This window comes from Erithacus rubecula (assembly GCF_903797595.1).
Source record: "Erithacus rubecula genome assembly, chromosome: 3".
In the NCBI taxonomy this organism is placed as follows: Eukaryota; Metazoa; Chordata; class Aves; order Passeriformes; family Muscicapidae; genus Erithacus; species Erithacus rubecula.
Window position 1 is genome coordinate 57,134,691 of NC_136689.1, and position 15,819 is coordinate 57,150,509.

Below are 15,819 nucleotides of genomic sequence, written 5' to 3' on the forward strand. Positions count from 1 at the left end.
AATCACGCTGTGTTTTGAATGGGCCTGGCACACTACAGGAATATCGATTTACGAGATAAACAGAAAGCAATACATATAACTGCTGATGAAATGTTAAGCTCTGGGAATTCAACCTGCAGCTGAAAAACAATATTGCTAATAGCAGACAAAAATTTCTCAGTTCAGCAAAATTAGGACTCTCTCCTACCTTGGTAAATACTGATTAAAACCCAGATGAGGAAGGTCTTAAATGACAAAGATCTTCCCTAAGGGAAACATACGAGAGGACAGTTAAACACAACTTTGAAAAAATAAATCGACTCAGCTCATATATTTTTAATAGTTCATTGCTAGAGAAACATTTTACAAGTAAAATAAGCAGCATTTGAAGATTGATAAAGGCTACAAAGTTTCTACTTGTTTTTAGGATTTTTTATTACAAGCTTGTACAAAAATTGTACAAAGTCTAAATCTGGGAGTAAGTTAAGGCCTTAAACAGAAGAGATACTTTAGCTTGCATTTCCCTGGCTGGTTTTCAAAATGATAAATACAGTAAAATTAGTTTCTTTCTAATTTGTAAAATGTAGTCTTCAAAACAACTACAGCATTGTGTACTTACTGACCAAAACCTTAAGCAAATCTTTACTAGTTATTTATAGTAGTCTCTAAATGTTCAATAAACTGCCCATTTGCTTTCACAGGATAAATTTATGACTACTGCAAATTTGCAGTAAGAAAATCTTACCAAAGGAATTCTAAATCTTTTGATTGTGTATGGTACAGACTGAAACATATGCAAAAAATAAAGAATAAATGCTGTACATGTGATATGCATTCTGTGAGGGTACTGATGAAATATGTTAGAATTGCAGAGCTGGCCAACAAAACAGCCATTTTGTCACAAAATAAATGATCAACCTAGAATAGGCAAGAATCAGCTCTTTTTTGTTACTGTAAGAAGTTCCACAGTCAAGCTTATGACTCTGTTTAGCAGGTGAAGGCCATGCTTTTTTTGAGTTTGATCATGGACTGAAATCTCAAGAACTTCAAAGATTCTCAAGTGGAGAGAGAATCAAGAACTCCAAGAGAGGAAAAAAATTATCCCAGATGGACACAAGTAATAGCTAATTTAGTATGATTATGAAGATGAAGACTTGGAAAAGTTTGGACATTCTTTAACCAGAATCTGCTCCTGAACTTTTAGGAACATCTTTGAAGAATTTACTATCCCTAAAGAGACCATCTGCTTCTGCCTTGGATCACAACTTTCCTACCTGACAGCTGAGGATGAAGAAGTGCTTTTCAAAAATCTTATTAAAACAGAATCTTGAGATTTACTTCACTCTTATGGGCAGCAAAACTATCAACTTTGCTTGCAAGTATTTCCAAACACAAAGAAAGCAGTATCTATGGATGACTGAGTTCAGATATATCAGTTACAAATATCTGTTATTTAAAAGAAGATAGTTTTTAGAGACATGAGCAGTAATTCCTGCATATTAGGAGAAAACAAACATATAAATTAGTCTAACAATTAAAAAGGAAAAATAAGACGTGAAAATGTAAACATAAATAACTCCACAGTTAAATCAGAGATTCTGGGGCCAGAGTCAAGGCTGCTTTATCAACATATCTTAAGGTTTGAATTATATCAGTACAACCACTGGTGACTAGAGAAATGTATTAATGGAAATGACTGAAATGTTTGGTACTGTAATTATTTAAATAGTACAGAAGTTGGCAATAGTTGTGCAATCTGTTTTGCTTGAAATACTGTAAGAAAAGGATTACAAGAATTCCCAGCTTTGCATACTGGAGATTTCAGCACTTGTAGCTGAGCACTGAGGACATTCATACCTTTGTGAGATCCTTATAAAGTTCTGGATATAGCAATGCCATTTCTGGCTTCACATCTTGATCCAATACTAGAGAGAAGACTGGAAACATAGTATATATGGTTGCATACCTAGGAGAAAGGAAAGAACACACGTTAACACTTTTGTATGATACAATTTTAAATGGATCTGCAGAGTTCAATTATTCTTTTTATGCAAGTGAAATTAAACTGGTTCTTTTTCCCAGTACTTAGGCAGCTTACCAATATAGCTTTCACCTGCAACCTGCTCTTCTGAGAGCTGTCAGTTGTGAGAAGTTACAGGGGTCTTATACACTCAAAACCAATAAACACATTTTTTCCTCTATCACCTGAGCTTATCACCTGTTACCATACTCCTTGTGCACTTGCACTTTGGACAATCAGTCCAAAGACCTGACATTTAAATTCCATCCATCTCCTGATGGATGCATGAAAACTGAAGGAAAAATAGAGCACTATATTCTGGACAACCTGGAGAAGGTAGGTGGATGAATAAGAGTCTTAACAGCTCTGTAAGTGGCTTTGGATTTTATTGTACACATGCAGATACACACTTTCACAGGTACTTCTCTGGAACATAGCACAACTTCTGCAAACATTTTAGAGAGGTCTAATGTTTGCTTCTGCAAAGTCTGGTTTAATCAGACCATGTCTTCACTAAGATTTAAGTTACTGTCGATTCAAGTTGTTATTATTTACAAGGAGAATACAAAGAAGCTCTTAGGTCAGCAGGGACAGAGAACAGGGACAAACATGAACACATCATAACTCTCAGTGTATAACTTGGGGAACCATATTAGTAAACCAGCTGCTGCAACATGGCCAAGGTGCTCCCAATGCTGCACATATTCACACGAATGGAAATCTATGTGGCAAACTTGGACAGTGCACTCTCACAGGAAATTTCATAGTAGCCTCAGCTCCATTTTTAGCATAAAACCCTGTGATTCTCACTGAGGTGTGTACATCAATCTGTGTGACAGCTGAAGCTGGTCTTAGAGATTTTCTTTATTGTTTTTACCCTGTATGTGCACAGGTTCTATGGTATCTTCCTCTAAGGCTATGCAGATCCCTCTCTCCAGAGAACTGACAATGAGACTTCCCTCCTCATACAGTGCACATGAAACCTAGTGTGACTTTTCTTGGTATACTCATCCCAGGTTTTGATAGTGTACCTATGATAGACATGGATGACACCAAGCCCACGGCAGTATTTAACCAGTTAGTTTGCTGTATTTATTACCAGATATTGTAACTATTGCTTTGACTTACCCTACCATTAGGAATCCTTGGTACAAGGGAACAGATGCAAAGTAGAAGACTGATGAAAATACAGCCTACAAAAAGCAGATAATTAATGATTTAATCTAATTCTATATATGAAACATTTTTCTATTATATAGAAAAAATAACAACAGTGATTAAGATTTTGTGACATTTCAAAGACAGACATAGGGATTTTAACTATTGAGAAAACAAAATTTTATATACCTGCATAGTTGAAATAATAAGGCCTCGGTGCATGACAAATTGACCAAGTGCTGCTGATCTTTTGTAACTGTTTCGACCATGTACCATCAGCAGCCTACCTATGTGTTTGAACTGTGTGATAGAAAAGTCAGCTGCTAGAGAAGCTTGTTTTCCCTCCTAGAACAAAAGAAAAATATTTCAAATAAGAAGCCCAGTGTCAAAGATGTGTATCAAGTTTCAAAATTCTAAGCAAGGATTAATTTTAAAAGATAAGTTTTTTCCTTCTTTGAAAATCAACCCTGCAACGAGACATGAAATTTTTGGTGCATATTCTAAGATGCAGTGAGCTGTAACAAGTAAGTTTAATTGCTTCTCCTGCTTCTTCCAGGTAAATGCTACACAGAAGCATTTTTTTGACATAGTTTTACATACACAGTTTTTTCTTCTTTTAAAAAGACAAAGCAGAAGACATACAAGCAAAAATACTAAAGACTAAGCATTCTTATCATCTTGCAGAATACTTTAATTAGAAAAAGTAAATGATCTGTTGTTTAAGAATAAGGCTTCTAATCGCATTCTACTAGGCTGCTAAGTCACACACATTTCACAATGAAACTGTTAACATTACCTTGCCTTCAATTCCAATTCCACAGTCTGCTGCTTGGATCATGCTGACATCATTTCCTCCATCACCTGGAAAATGTCACTGCAATATTCAGTTCTTCAGAGGTTTTATTCTCTTGGCCTTACAGTATTTGAGAAAACTATTAAATACCTCTAAATTCTTACATTAATCTATGACTTATGACTAATTAGTTCAGTAATCAAGACTTTCCTGCAGAACAGAGAAGATAACCACATCTTTCTCATAGAGAGACATTTTGTGCCCCAACTATGCAATACCTGGCTGCTGGTAAAGAAGTCTCTCTGGTTTTGTTTCAGCTGTTTCTCTGTGGTGCCACCTGCTGATGACATTTATTACAGGTTTTACTAGGAGGATTGTGCCAAGAGTTACCTATTGCACAGGTGCGTTTCCCGGTGTGGTGCTGTAACAGTTTCACAATGTGGGCTTTCTGGGTGGGGGAGCATCTGCAGCACACTACAGCAGGACACTGACAAGCCAGCTCTACAAATTCATGCTCATAATACTTCAGACAAACCTGAAGAGAAAAAAGATGCTTAGATTTATTTACAATTCAATATTACTACATATAGCCCAACACAAAATCACAGTATAAAGATTTTTTTTAATGAAATTTTCCAAGTACAACATCCAACTGGGAGGAAGAGAATATTCTCCTGACTGTGGCTTTATTATTCTTAAAATCAAAGAGAATGTCAGTTTGAGCACCAACATGCTTTGAAGTTAAGAGAATAGACAGTACTAAAGCATGCTTTATACAAATTCCATTCTGGTACTGAACAGAAGACTAGAAATCCATTAACATTTGCACATCTGTAACATATATCATCTAATTTGCAGTGATAGGCAAAAAGTATCTCTAAGGACTACTTAGAAGTATGGGCAAATACTTGAAAAAAGAGTGTGAAGATGCTGATACATTACTTTCTGACCATAAACACAGAAATAATTGGACAGAAGCCACATTTTTACCTCCAGTGAGTCCCCAGATATCACCAAGGCACAGTCATGCTTCCTCCTAAAAGCATTTAGTTCTAAGTGAGCCTCTCCTCGAGTGGCAACCTTCAATAAAAAACATTCAGTTAAAAGATTTTGTTATATTCTTAAAAAAACTCTGCCTAAATCAAGTTATGAGAACTCATATCCAGAAGCCTTGGTTCAAGTGTTTTATCCCACTGCAAGTCTAATAACCATGGAATTTTGCTATAAGTCTCAAATCTTATGAAGTGAAAGAGTAAGCCTCAAACAAGTAAAATCTGTGCAGTCAGCTTAAGTGGTTCCTCACCAAAGTTAGCAAGGGCTAAAATAATAATGAAATAGTCACTTTAAAATATCTGAATTTTGAGCTGGCCTGTCTTTTCATCCTGGCAGGTCTAGAGAAAAATAGAAAAATTTCCCAAGCAAGCCTCAACTGTTTTTGTTTATTAAGCACTAAAATATGCTCTTAGAATAACAAAAAGTGTTCCTATTAATTGTTCCTTCCGTTTTGGTAACCAGGCACAGATTTCAAAGAGTACATAAAAATGCTCATTAGTACTAATCCTTTTGGATCTTGCATGACTCCGAAGACAAGATCAAGTGACATAATAAGAAGGAATTACATAATAGATTTTTTAAATTTACATAATTGTTTCAGAAAGGCCCAGCTCTGAAATGCAAAAAAAAACCCAACCAGTCAATGCTTACTAAATATATTTTGAAAGGTTTGTAAACAGAATATGAAAAATTGAAATTATAATCAGATTTTGAGAAGACTGGTAGGTTTGGGTGTGGTGGGGTTTTTTTGTTTGTTTTGGTGGGGTTTTTTGTTTGGTTGCTGGGTTTTTTTTTTGTCGACTTGTTTTGGGTTTTTTTTTATGTGTTTTTCCCCACAATAAATATCAATGCATTTTAGAGCTATCACGCTAGACAAAGTTCCAAGCATAGAATAAAACACAAGCTCAGATTAGTTTTTTTTTCTCTATCAACACTTTGATTAAATAACTTTTAAGATACATGAATCTTAATTACATTGAATGCAAAGTTTTGTCCTTGACTCACTACTACCCAGCCAGATGCAGTTCAAAGAACCGTCCTCTCTCCAGATGGGCTCTACTACCCATAAAATTTGAGTTACATTAAAAAGCCTCTGCAAAGAGAAAAAACCCATACACATGCTGCAATTCAGAGTTTTTTGTCCTTCTTTCCCACAATTAACTTTCCAAGACATGGAAAGAGAAACCTCCTTGTCTGACAACAGTTAGGAACACCAGCCTGTGTTGGTTCTTTCTGCACTGCAGAGATGAAGAGATGTCAGCACTTGTGCACACTGATGAGCAGTGATTGTCTTCTCTGTTATACATTTCATTAACAGAATGCTTTTCTTTTTTTCCTTAAATTTGTATATACCTTCAGAATTGTAAACTGTAGAAGCTAAGACTTCTAAAAATAAACCGTTTTGTTAAAAATAAAACATGGGTTTTTTGAAAGAGAGTGGAAAAAGGTTTTTCTTTCTAATTTATAACTACAGTAGAAGTGTTTGAGTGCTTGATATTTTCTTACATTAATTTAGTAGTTATTTCTTTGCAACAAGTACAGCCACGGAAATAATTCTGTATAAATGCATTTTCTAACTAATTTAAAACTTTGTGTATTCAAAGTTAACACAGTTTTATGCTGACTCTCTATTACCAGTCAAGGTAATGAAAATAAAAATCTGACTCAACTAAATACATTTTGTTCAGGAAGACTTAATTTGTGGTGTTACAACACGGAAAGGTCAACAAAAATTGATCTGAAGTTTTATCAGAAGCATTAATAATTTAATTGCAAATAGTAGTCTGCAGGGCCTAATTTGCCATTCTGATGCTTCAGAAGAAAATACATTTACATGTAAATTATATTCATATAATTATTTCTGTAGGTGCAAGTGGTTAATTTAGAACAAACAGACGCATTATGTCTGATCACACAGCATCAATCAACGTCTGGAAAATCTATTTTTATTTGACTTCAGCTAAGTGGATACTATGCATATAAAATGTATAGAAGAAGATTCAGTTTACTTTTCTAACAATTACTTAAACAGTTTGTTGCACATATATATAATGATATGAAAAAATTCTCATACCAATTTGATCTATGTTTATACAGAGGATGTTTGCAGTTTCATTCAGGATTTATTTTGCTTTATTCTAAAGAGTTCAATTGATGAAAATGTTAAAACAAGCAAGAATGACATTCAGACAGCCTAAATACATGGGCAGTTTCTTAGTGGCAGAGCATCTCACCTCACACAGACCTCTCTCCATCACTATTTAGAGATATCTTGCTATGCCTGTTAGGAAGGGTGTGAAATGCATGTTGAACCTGGGTCACTCAAACATGGCTACAAATATTTCAACAACACATCAACAACTCTAGAAACCAACACTCTTAAATGATTTGTAATTTTACAGCCTTGAATAACAACCTAACTCTTGACCATTACTATGATACTCAGTACAATAACCTAACAATTTTCAACAATCAGCCAACTACGAATTAAATACAGAAACACTGCTACTAGATGTCTTTGATAAACCAATGAAAATGTTAGGACTATACTTACAGGTCTGAAAATATGAATATCTTGATTTCTAGACACTAAGTGAGAGCTTTTTGCAATGCAAGTTGCTGTCTCCAGTTTATCTCCTGTTAACATCCATATCTGCAAAAAAAAAAGTAAGAGTTTACTTCTTTGGACATTAGCATGTCTGTTCTCCAAATTTAAATGGCAACTCTCTCCAACTTTTCTCTGGCACCTTTTTGGATTAGATTATCCAAGAAATTTTACTAATTTGTGCATTTTAAAGTAAAATTAACAAACAGTTTTTACTGCAATAGTATGCAAAGCAGAAAACACCTGTCTACTTTTTGCAGCTCCATTCTCGTTCCGTTCTCATAAGGGCCAGTGTCTCAATGTATATGAAGACAAATTAAAGCTCTGGGGAAGCATAAAATCCTTTCCCTATGGACTTGATCAGAAAAGTGACATTTGATGACATTTGTCAGCAAAATGATGCAACACAACAGTCTGTGACCCTGGTGATAATCTCAGAGAGCAGCAGACAAGCCATGAGACAGCAAATCTTGGAGCATGAGCTACAGACCCAACACTCCAAAGAGATCCTGCCCACTCAGAACAGAGAAGGCAGTAAAGTTTAAGAGATAAAGTTATGTTCTTAATGTGTGACAGCTCTCTCAGCCTCTTAACACCAAGCAGGTTTGTTAGTATGATGACTAGTTAGTAAGATAACTCAATCACCAGTGTAAGGAAATGATTGTCATTCCAAAATTCTCCTGGCTTGTTTTGCTCTCCTGGGCTGTCCTTACAGCAGACAGAGGGGGAGCTGAAGTCCAGCACAAGCAGCATATGCAAAATATCCCACTGTGTCTGACTCGGTTTAACCAATGCAAAGTCATTACAGCTACTTGGAGCAGAGCTTGATACTGCTTAGAGCAAAATGTTTGTAATCTTGCCCCCTCCCCTCTGATATTGTTCATATATTTACTTGAAACTCTCCCTCAAATAAATGCATTATGTGTATATGTGCAATTGATAGGTGTCTAGCCAACCAACTCTTCTGCATGGCCTTTCATGCCACCCTTTCAACATGAACTGAACAAAACCCAAGGGCAGTTCTGAATTGTGGTTCAAATAATTCACCTTTTGATTTTCGCTGAAACTTCTTATGAGTGCCAAACCTGAAAACATTGCTGTCACACAAATCTTGTGCCAAACTCATTTAGTGTCAGCAAGGAGTGTTTACTGTAGACAGCCAGGGGATAAATGACTGAGACACACACACATCTATCCATTGGTAGTTTTCCTACAGAAGTAAGCTTAAGATTGATGAAACCTGTGTTAGGCAAGGGAACTTCACACACAGTGTCTTGTTTGTTTCTGCTAGTTCATGCCCAGAATGTGCTTAGACTTGACACATTTCTTACTTTGAAAGTAAGAATAAGTACAGACAAATATAAATTATGTCTTGATTTCAAAAGTTAATAAAAGATAACCTGATAATGAAAACCAGCAATATGTTTAGTACCTTTATTCCAGCATTCCTTAGCATCTCTAGAGTTGGTCTAACATCCGCTTGCAGCTGATCTTCTACTCCAGTGAGACACAGTAATTCCATTTCTCGCTCCAAACTCTCTACAACAGCGGCAACCTTCAGGTTTCTATCATGTATGCTTAACTTGGCTTGGTTGTATCGACTCTGCAAACACAAAACCACTTAGAGTGTTCTACAACTCACAAAGTATGCATTCAGTCTACCACTCAGTGATAGCATGGATTCATTAGTCTAAATGTTTGTCTTTAAATATCTTTAACAAAGAATAAGACTAAAGGAGCAATTTTACTTGATACTCAATGTTATACAGGGCTCTTCTGACAATTCACCTAAAGACAATGCCTCCTGAAGAACTATTAAGAATTAGGCATCACAGCTTCTAAGGAGGAAAGGCCTTATCTTTGAGAACAAGTAGATTTTTTTAGATCATACTGAAGCTACAAAATAACATTACACTAGCTTCTGGAAAACACTATCCAATCAAAAATAAAGCAAACAGGATCCTACATATGACTGCAGAACCAGCACTAATGAATGACAAAGCCTTTAACAGACTGTGGACAATACCTCCATTACCTATTTTTTAAAATATGAATAATCTGTTTTTGCAACCTTAAAACATAGAAAAGAGGAATGTTCTCCTTGAAGCAATTAAATATGATAACATGCAAGATCATTCTGTCCTTTCATACCTCAAAATCTTGATACTGTTCTTCAGTAAGTGATTTTTTGGCAACAACCAGTGTGCGCAGTCCTTCTCGTGCCATGTTACCACACTAAATGAACCAAGCATAGAATGTTATGCAAATATTCAATCCTGTGTTCATGCTTTATACTGTATGCTAACATGGTGCATCTGTACCAGAAATGTGGGTGTTTCTTTAGACTCTTAAACTACTCTGGAGAAGCCCCAAACAGGATGAAAAGCAATTATACTTCAGGTCCCCCAAATGAAGTGGTTTGCTATCAGTAAGTCAATTAGATCTCCTCTCCTAGCTTAAAGAAAATTTCTTCTAGGTTCAAGCTTTAAAATAAATTAAAACTACTTTTCAGGCACATAGCAGAGGTACATTTCTTTTTTCACTGAACGTATCTCTTCTCAAAAAAGCATCCACACATTAAAAATAGCCACGGAATAGCGTGTCTTAATGAAAAACAAGGCTCTCCAGTGAAAACACTTATTGATTTGACCTCATAAAGCTAAATAAATTAAACAAGTATTTTACAATTAATTGTGCATCATTATCGCCAAAAGTAATTTTTATGACATTTTGCTAGGTCTTGAGGGAGTTTAATTTATTCATGTCCCTGAATAAATCAAACTGCCCTGCAGCAGATATTGATTCATATTGCCAATACCATTATGAACATACATGGTGTAATCATTGTATTAACATATTGGCTCTATGTAGGGTCAAAAATAAGATGATTGCTGGTACCCACTAGAACACATAGTGAAAAATATTAATCAGGTTTGAAATTCAGCCACTATTTTATTTGAAGTTTAATAAATGTGGCAAAAAAAAAATAATTAGTTTGGACACAATGCTTGTCAAAGTCTGTAATTCATAATTGTACCTCACTGCAGATTTTGATCAAACAAAGGCATTTCAGGATAAGCAGATTTATAGCAAAATACTTCTCAGAAGTAATTGGGTTTTATGTGAAAGGTCAGTCAATGAAAAACAACTTTCCTGTTTTAAGTAGGAACATGTCCTACTACCACTACCAGCTTCACTTTTCTTGTATGTTACTTACGAATTGGAAATAATTTTAATCCCTTAAAACCCATTCAGGACATGCATAACAGAAGTTCAAAATCCTTTACTGCGTTGGCTCAGAGTGTCCTTTAAACATATCCCAATAACATCTGATGTATTTTAATACATTTTATAAATTAAATTTTTTATAAAATTTTAGTTTTTGTAAATGTTGGTTTTCTTTCTTACCTCTTCTTCTAACCAATCATTGTACTGTACAATAGTGGACATGGCAACATCTGCACCCTTCATGTAAAATGTAATTTCTCCCGAAGATTCATCCTAGAATTTTACAAAGAAATGAAAAAAGAGGGAAGGAATATTTGTTTATAAAGTCAAAACAATTACTTACCAATAACTTAATTGCCTTCTGAACACAAAATAGGTTCCAATTTATAAAAGATGAAGTATCTTGTCAAGAAGTGGGTACGTTTTATTACTTGGTGTTACTATTTTCATTGTTATCTCAGATTCCATTGAGATATATGTCCTCTATTTCCATTTAAGAGGACCAGTTCTAACTGAAGTCAACAAGCATAACATATCTTCAGGATCCCTAAACTAAATTTTTAAATATCACTGTTATATCCCCTCTAACTCATATTTTGCTTCTTAGGTGGTAAATACCAACCCAAGCCAGAAAGCTTGGTATCTATGAAATACCTGGTAGTTAAAAATTTATAAAAAATTTAGTGTAAATGCTTGTTACACATTTTAATGATGCAACATTCATTGCATATTCAGTGAATCCACACACAAGCAAATGTAATCAATGAATTTCTGTGGTATTGTCTGTTGCAGAAGGAATCAGTGAATTAGTCTGATCTGCCACATTTCTTAAAAAATCTAACCAAACACCCAGAAAACCCCCCAAATCACCCTAACTATGATGCCCATGCGCTTGCTCTCGGAAGTGAAGGGGAAGATCTGCAGGATATAGTATGTCAGGATGTGTCCACCAGGGGTCTTCAGCTGCATTGAGGTCAGATCCCTGTTAACCAGAGTGAGACCCACACTCTCTGTCCACTGCACCAGAGCCACCTAAAGAAAGAAGAAGAAAAGGAAAAAAAAGAAAAAAGGGACATATTTAACATATTTAAGTGTGAAAGGTTACTGTTATATAAAGCAGACTAAAGCCAAACAACTGTTGCTAGGGTGAAAGTCTAAACTTTTCCAAGAACCTAGGGGGGAAAAAAATGAACAGCAGCAGACTGAGTATAAAATCTTAACACATCAAATTACATGTTTTCCTTGAAGAACTTACAAAATTTCTTATGAAGAATATAAAAAACTTTTTTGAACTTATTGCTGAAAATGAGGTATCTAGAATATACTGTTCAGAAGTAACTATTCTAATAAACACCCCACATATATTCAACAGTACATCAAGGACATTGAGTAGAAATTTTGCAACATGAGAATAAGATTTCTATATCAACAAGACCATTATGTAAGTAAAAGACTTTGGGAGAATTTCCATATAAAATATTTTATTCCATCTACACTTCTATGCAAGTTGAGACAATGTAATAGGTAGTAAATAGGGAAGCAAAGGACCTTATTTTTAGTTTACTTTGCTCACTTGCATAATTTTAATACTTTGTTTCAGCAGTAATACAATTTCTGACATCAAATAAGATGGAAACCAAGCTCACAACTGCATCCTACAACTCACATGGGAAAGTGTTTTTTCAAAATTTTGCTGCTTTGATGAAGATGACATCTATCTTCAACATTTTTCTGTATTATACGTTAAATATCTCCCACCACCACATGTGATTTATTCCTTCCAAACAAATTAATATTTTAGGAAAATCACTTTACTGATTTTACTGGTTTATATACAAGACACATTCCATTTCTTATTTTTCTTACTGATTAAAGAAAACTTCTTCTCCTCAACCTACTTTTGGTTTTCCAAATGAGAATCATTACTTGAAACTGATTTTTAAATCACTAGAAAGATAACTATAATTAAGTTTACACATGATTTTTATGGATTAATAGGCTCTGCTATTAATCCCAGGCAAGATGAAAAAAAAAAAAAATCAAGCACTCACAAAATCAAAAACTGTCAAAAATCAAGCACTTTGGTAAAAAAACATGCAAGTAAAAAATTCTCTAGGTAAGTTCAACAGACATGATAATCACTAAGAATTTCACACAAAGCAAATAAAACACCTCAGCTTCTACTAAAATTGGAATAAAATCCTGTAAAAAACCCTAGTAGTGCCATCTGTGTAGGCATCACCACATGAAAATAGAGTGAGATGCAGCAATGGAAGAGAATAGAACACACTTAGAAAAACACCATTTTAAATTCTTGAAAACTGCAGGAAGCCTTTTTACAAACTTTTCTTCTTCACCAGAAGTAGCATATAAACTGTAAACGATCCAGTACTTCCAAGGTTAATTTTCAATTTTCACAGTGAAGGGTTACTATTACATTCTGACCTGTAAATTGCATCTTTCTACTAAAACCCTATCATCTCATTTGTGTCCCTGTGCAGCTAGGACTAAAGTGCTCTAAATTTGGAGACTCCAATCTGTTTATTATTTCATTTATGCTTGGCTTCACATACCATTTGAATTAGCATTTTGCAGCACAGTCATTTTGTATTCTTATACCTGGCCTATACACAATGGCATATTTATTTTTTCTTTTAAATTGATCAGGGCAAATACCATACAAGAAACAGTCAATAAGGCTCAAGAGTCAAACAGATGCTACAAGGACACTGAAAAAAACTTGAGAGAAAGATGAGTTTGACTCCCATCACTCAGAATGAATCAGAGTAGCATCCAAAATAACATAGACAGATTTTATCATTAAAATACCTGAAGCTTTTAGAATGCAGAATTCTTTTTTCTATACAAGTATTTCACAAATGGCATGAACACCTATATTAGAAATCTCAGCAAATATATACATAATGAAAGGCTGGCTATACAGAGCTCAGAAAAAGGATTTTTAGCCAACTCTCTCTTCTTGAGGTTTCCCCTCTACAAGTATATGCTCTTCAATACACTTCTGAAACTCTACATTAAAATGGTCCTGCAATCTGCTGTGCCTAAATCAAGAACTCCTAGAATGACAAGAAAATGCAGTAGCTGTGGCTTCTTCAGAGCTTGACATAATGGATGAAGTCAGATGAAGTGATTAAAGGTTGGACAAGCACAAAAGGCTTAGATGGTGATGCTACCATTTTGTTTTAAAACTTAAATCAGCTAACTTGCTTATTTTCTTCCTCCTCAGAAGCAACTCAAAGGGCCATCCACCTTTCATGACAATGTTAAAGCAGCAACTCCCAAATTAGGAAAGAACTGTGGATTGTGAAACAGAAATGCAACAGATCTGATGCGAGCTAGTGAGAAACACCTCATTTAGTGTTCTTACTTTAAATCTTTCAGATGCTTCCATTTACCATGTGCCCACTCTTGAACTGCTTCTGGCAGCAGTCTCCCCACTAGAGGCCACCCAACCCTCTGAGCTTCTATAGTTTACAGACCCAAATATCAAACATTTCAATTACCAGGGCACAGATTTCTACTCAAATTCAGAGATTTCATAAGGAAACTCTCCCAAAACTAGCAGTAACTGTGCAACCCACAACATCACATAGAGCAGCAGCAGCTCAGGAGGTGGAAGCAACTTCTCCAAGTAGCAGTGTGTTCCTAACTCAGTCACCTGAGGAAAGAGTGCATTTCCAGAGGGGCATGAAGAGGTGAAACTCCAAAAGCACCACTGTTACACACCATGGTCACATGTCCATGTTTTGGATATCCCATCATCCCATTTCTTTAAAAACGCTAATTTATGGAACCAAATTGAACAGACAGCTTATGCACTGGGTTAGGGTTGACCTGTACAATAATCCATCCAAACTGCAGGTTTCAATCATAGACAAGCTCTGCTCACCATCCTTGGATACTGTGGGGCTGTACACCCCATCACTAAGGCCACAGCCTCTAGCAGCCTGCCTATCATGCCCAGCTCCTGCTTTCCTTTCCTTATGGTCCAGGCTTCTGCTCCCTAGCAGATACATTGAACTGATCAAAATTATTTGCTCGGAACAGTTTATGAACAAATAATTGTATAAATAAATGTACAATACTCTCTTTTGAGCTAACATTCGTTTAGCAAAAAGATCCACTGCCTTGTGGCTGCAGTTGTCAGTTCTCCACCTCATGGAGCAGCTTAGACATTCCACCACATTGTACTCACAGCTTTCCTGGAGCTCTGCAATGAACCTGATTACTTTAACCAAAAAACAACCTACATAAGTGAAGTCTTCAATGAGGGAGCAATTTGTAGAGTAAGAAAGAAGGACTAGAGATGGAAATTTTGTAAGCTAGTTTTGCTGCTTAGAAGAATTCTCATGTAACCCATCTGTATTTCTTTCAAAGTATTTAAGAGTGTCTTCACTTCAGACAGTAGGATCTGCTTTCAAAATCAGACTGTTGTATAAGGTACAGAGACATTGTAAGTGTGGTATTTTTAAGTTAAGGCTATTGCTCTGGAAACAGAAAAGCAGTGAGGCATCCTTTCCCCACTGCCTGAGTGTTTCCAACCACTTCCATCAGGACTGTTCAACAACTCGTATCTGTCTCCAATCAGCCCTGCTTTGTTTATATTTATAAACAATGGTTTTATAACTAACATTTGCAGTCCATCGCTTTTCAAAAAAAACCCTTCATAATTAAAATAAAATTATTAACTTAAAAATACAGCTGGATCATGTGAAAAAACTACCAATCGATATTCAAGACAAGCTATAGAGTAGTTATTCTTTGTGGGTCTAGAAGGCCACACAAGTGATGGTTTTATGCTACTGAGTGATTTGCTTTTCACAATACATTGACAAAACAACACAATTAGTCTTGCTTCAATAAGCACACACAATAAAATGAATTAAACAATACAACATGTCTCATACATTACAGCTTCACTTTTGTAAACACAAAAGCTGCTTCACTAAGGGCATATAATTT

At 35.4% G+C, this 15,819-nt stretch overlaps 1 protein-coding gene across 4 annotated transcripts in view; it reads right to left on the reverse strand.

Annotated features, from left to right (window-relative positions):
* Positions 1-15,819, reverse strand: part of ATP9B (ATPase phospholipid transporting 9B (putative)) — a 149,751-nt gene that overhangs the window by 5,719 nt on the left and 128,213 nt on the right. For all 4 annotated transcript variants that reach the window (XM_079300853.1, XM_079300852.1, XM_079300855.1 and 1 more), the window contains 12 exons: positions 11,707-11,868; positions 11,017-11,109; positions 9,760-9,843; positions 9,041-9,211; positions 7,558-7,656; positions 4,941-5,030; positions 4,341-4,485; positions 3,954-4,018; positions 3,347-3,502; positions 3,128-3,192; positions 1,837-1,945; positions 188-245 (listed from right to left, as the gene is read on the reverse strand). In XM_079300853.1, coding sequence (XP_079156979.1) covers positions 188-245; positions 1,837-1,945; positions 3,128-3,192; positions 3,347-3,502; positions 3,954-4,018; positions 4,341-4,485; positions 4,941-5,030; positions 7,558-7,656; positions 9,041-9,211; positions 9,760-9,843; positions 11,017-11,109; positions 11,707-11,868 — 1,297 coding nt within the window. The remainder of the gene's footprint in view (positions 1-187; positions 246-1,836; positions 1,946-3,127; positions 3,193-3,346; positions 3,503-3,953; positions 4,019-4,340; positions 4,486-4,940; positions 5,031-7,557; positions 7,657-9,040; positions 9,212-9,759; positions 9,844-11,016; positions 11,110-11,706; positions 11,869-15,819) is intronic.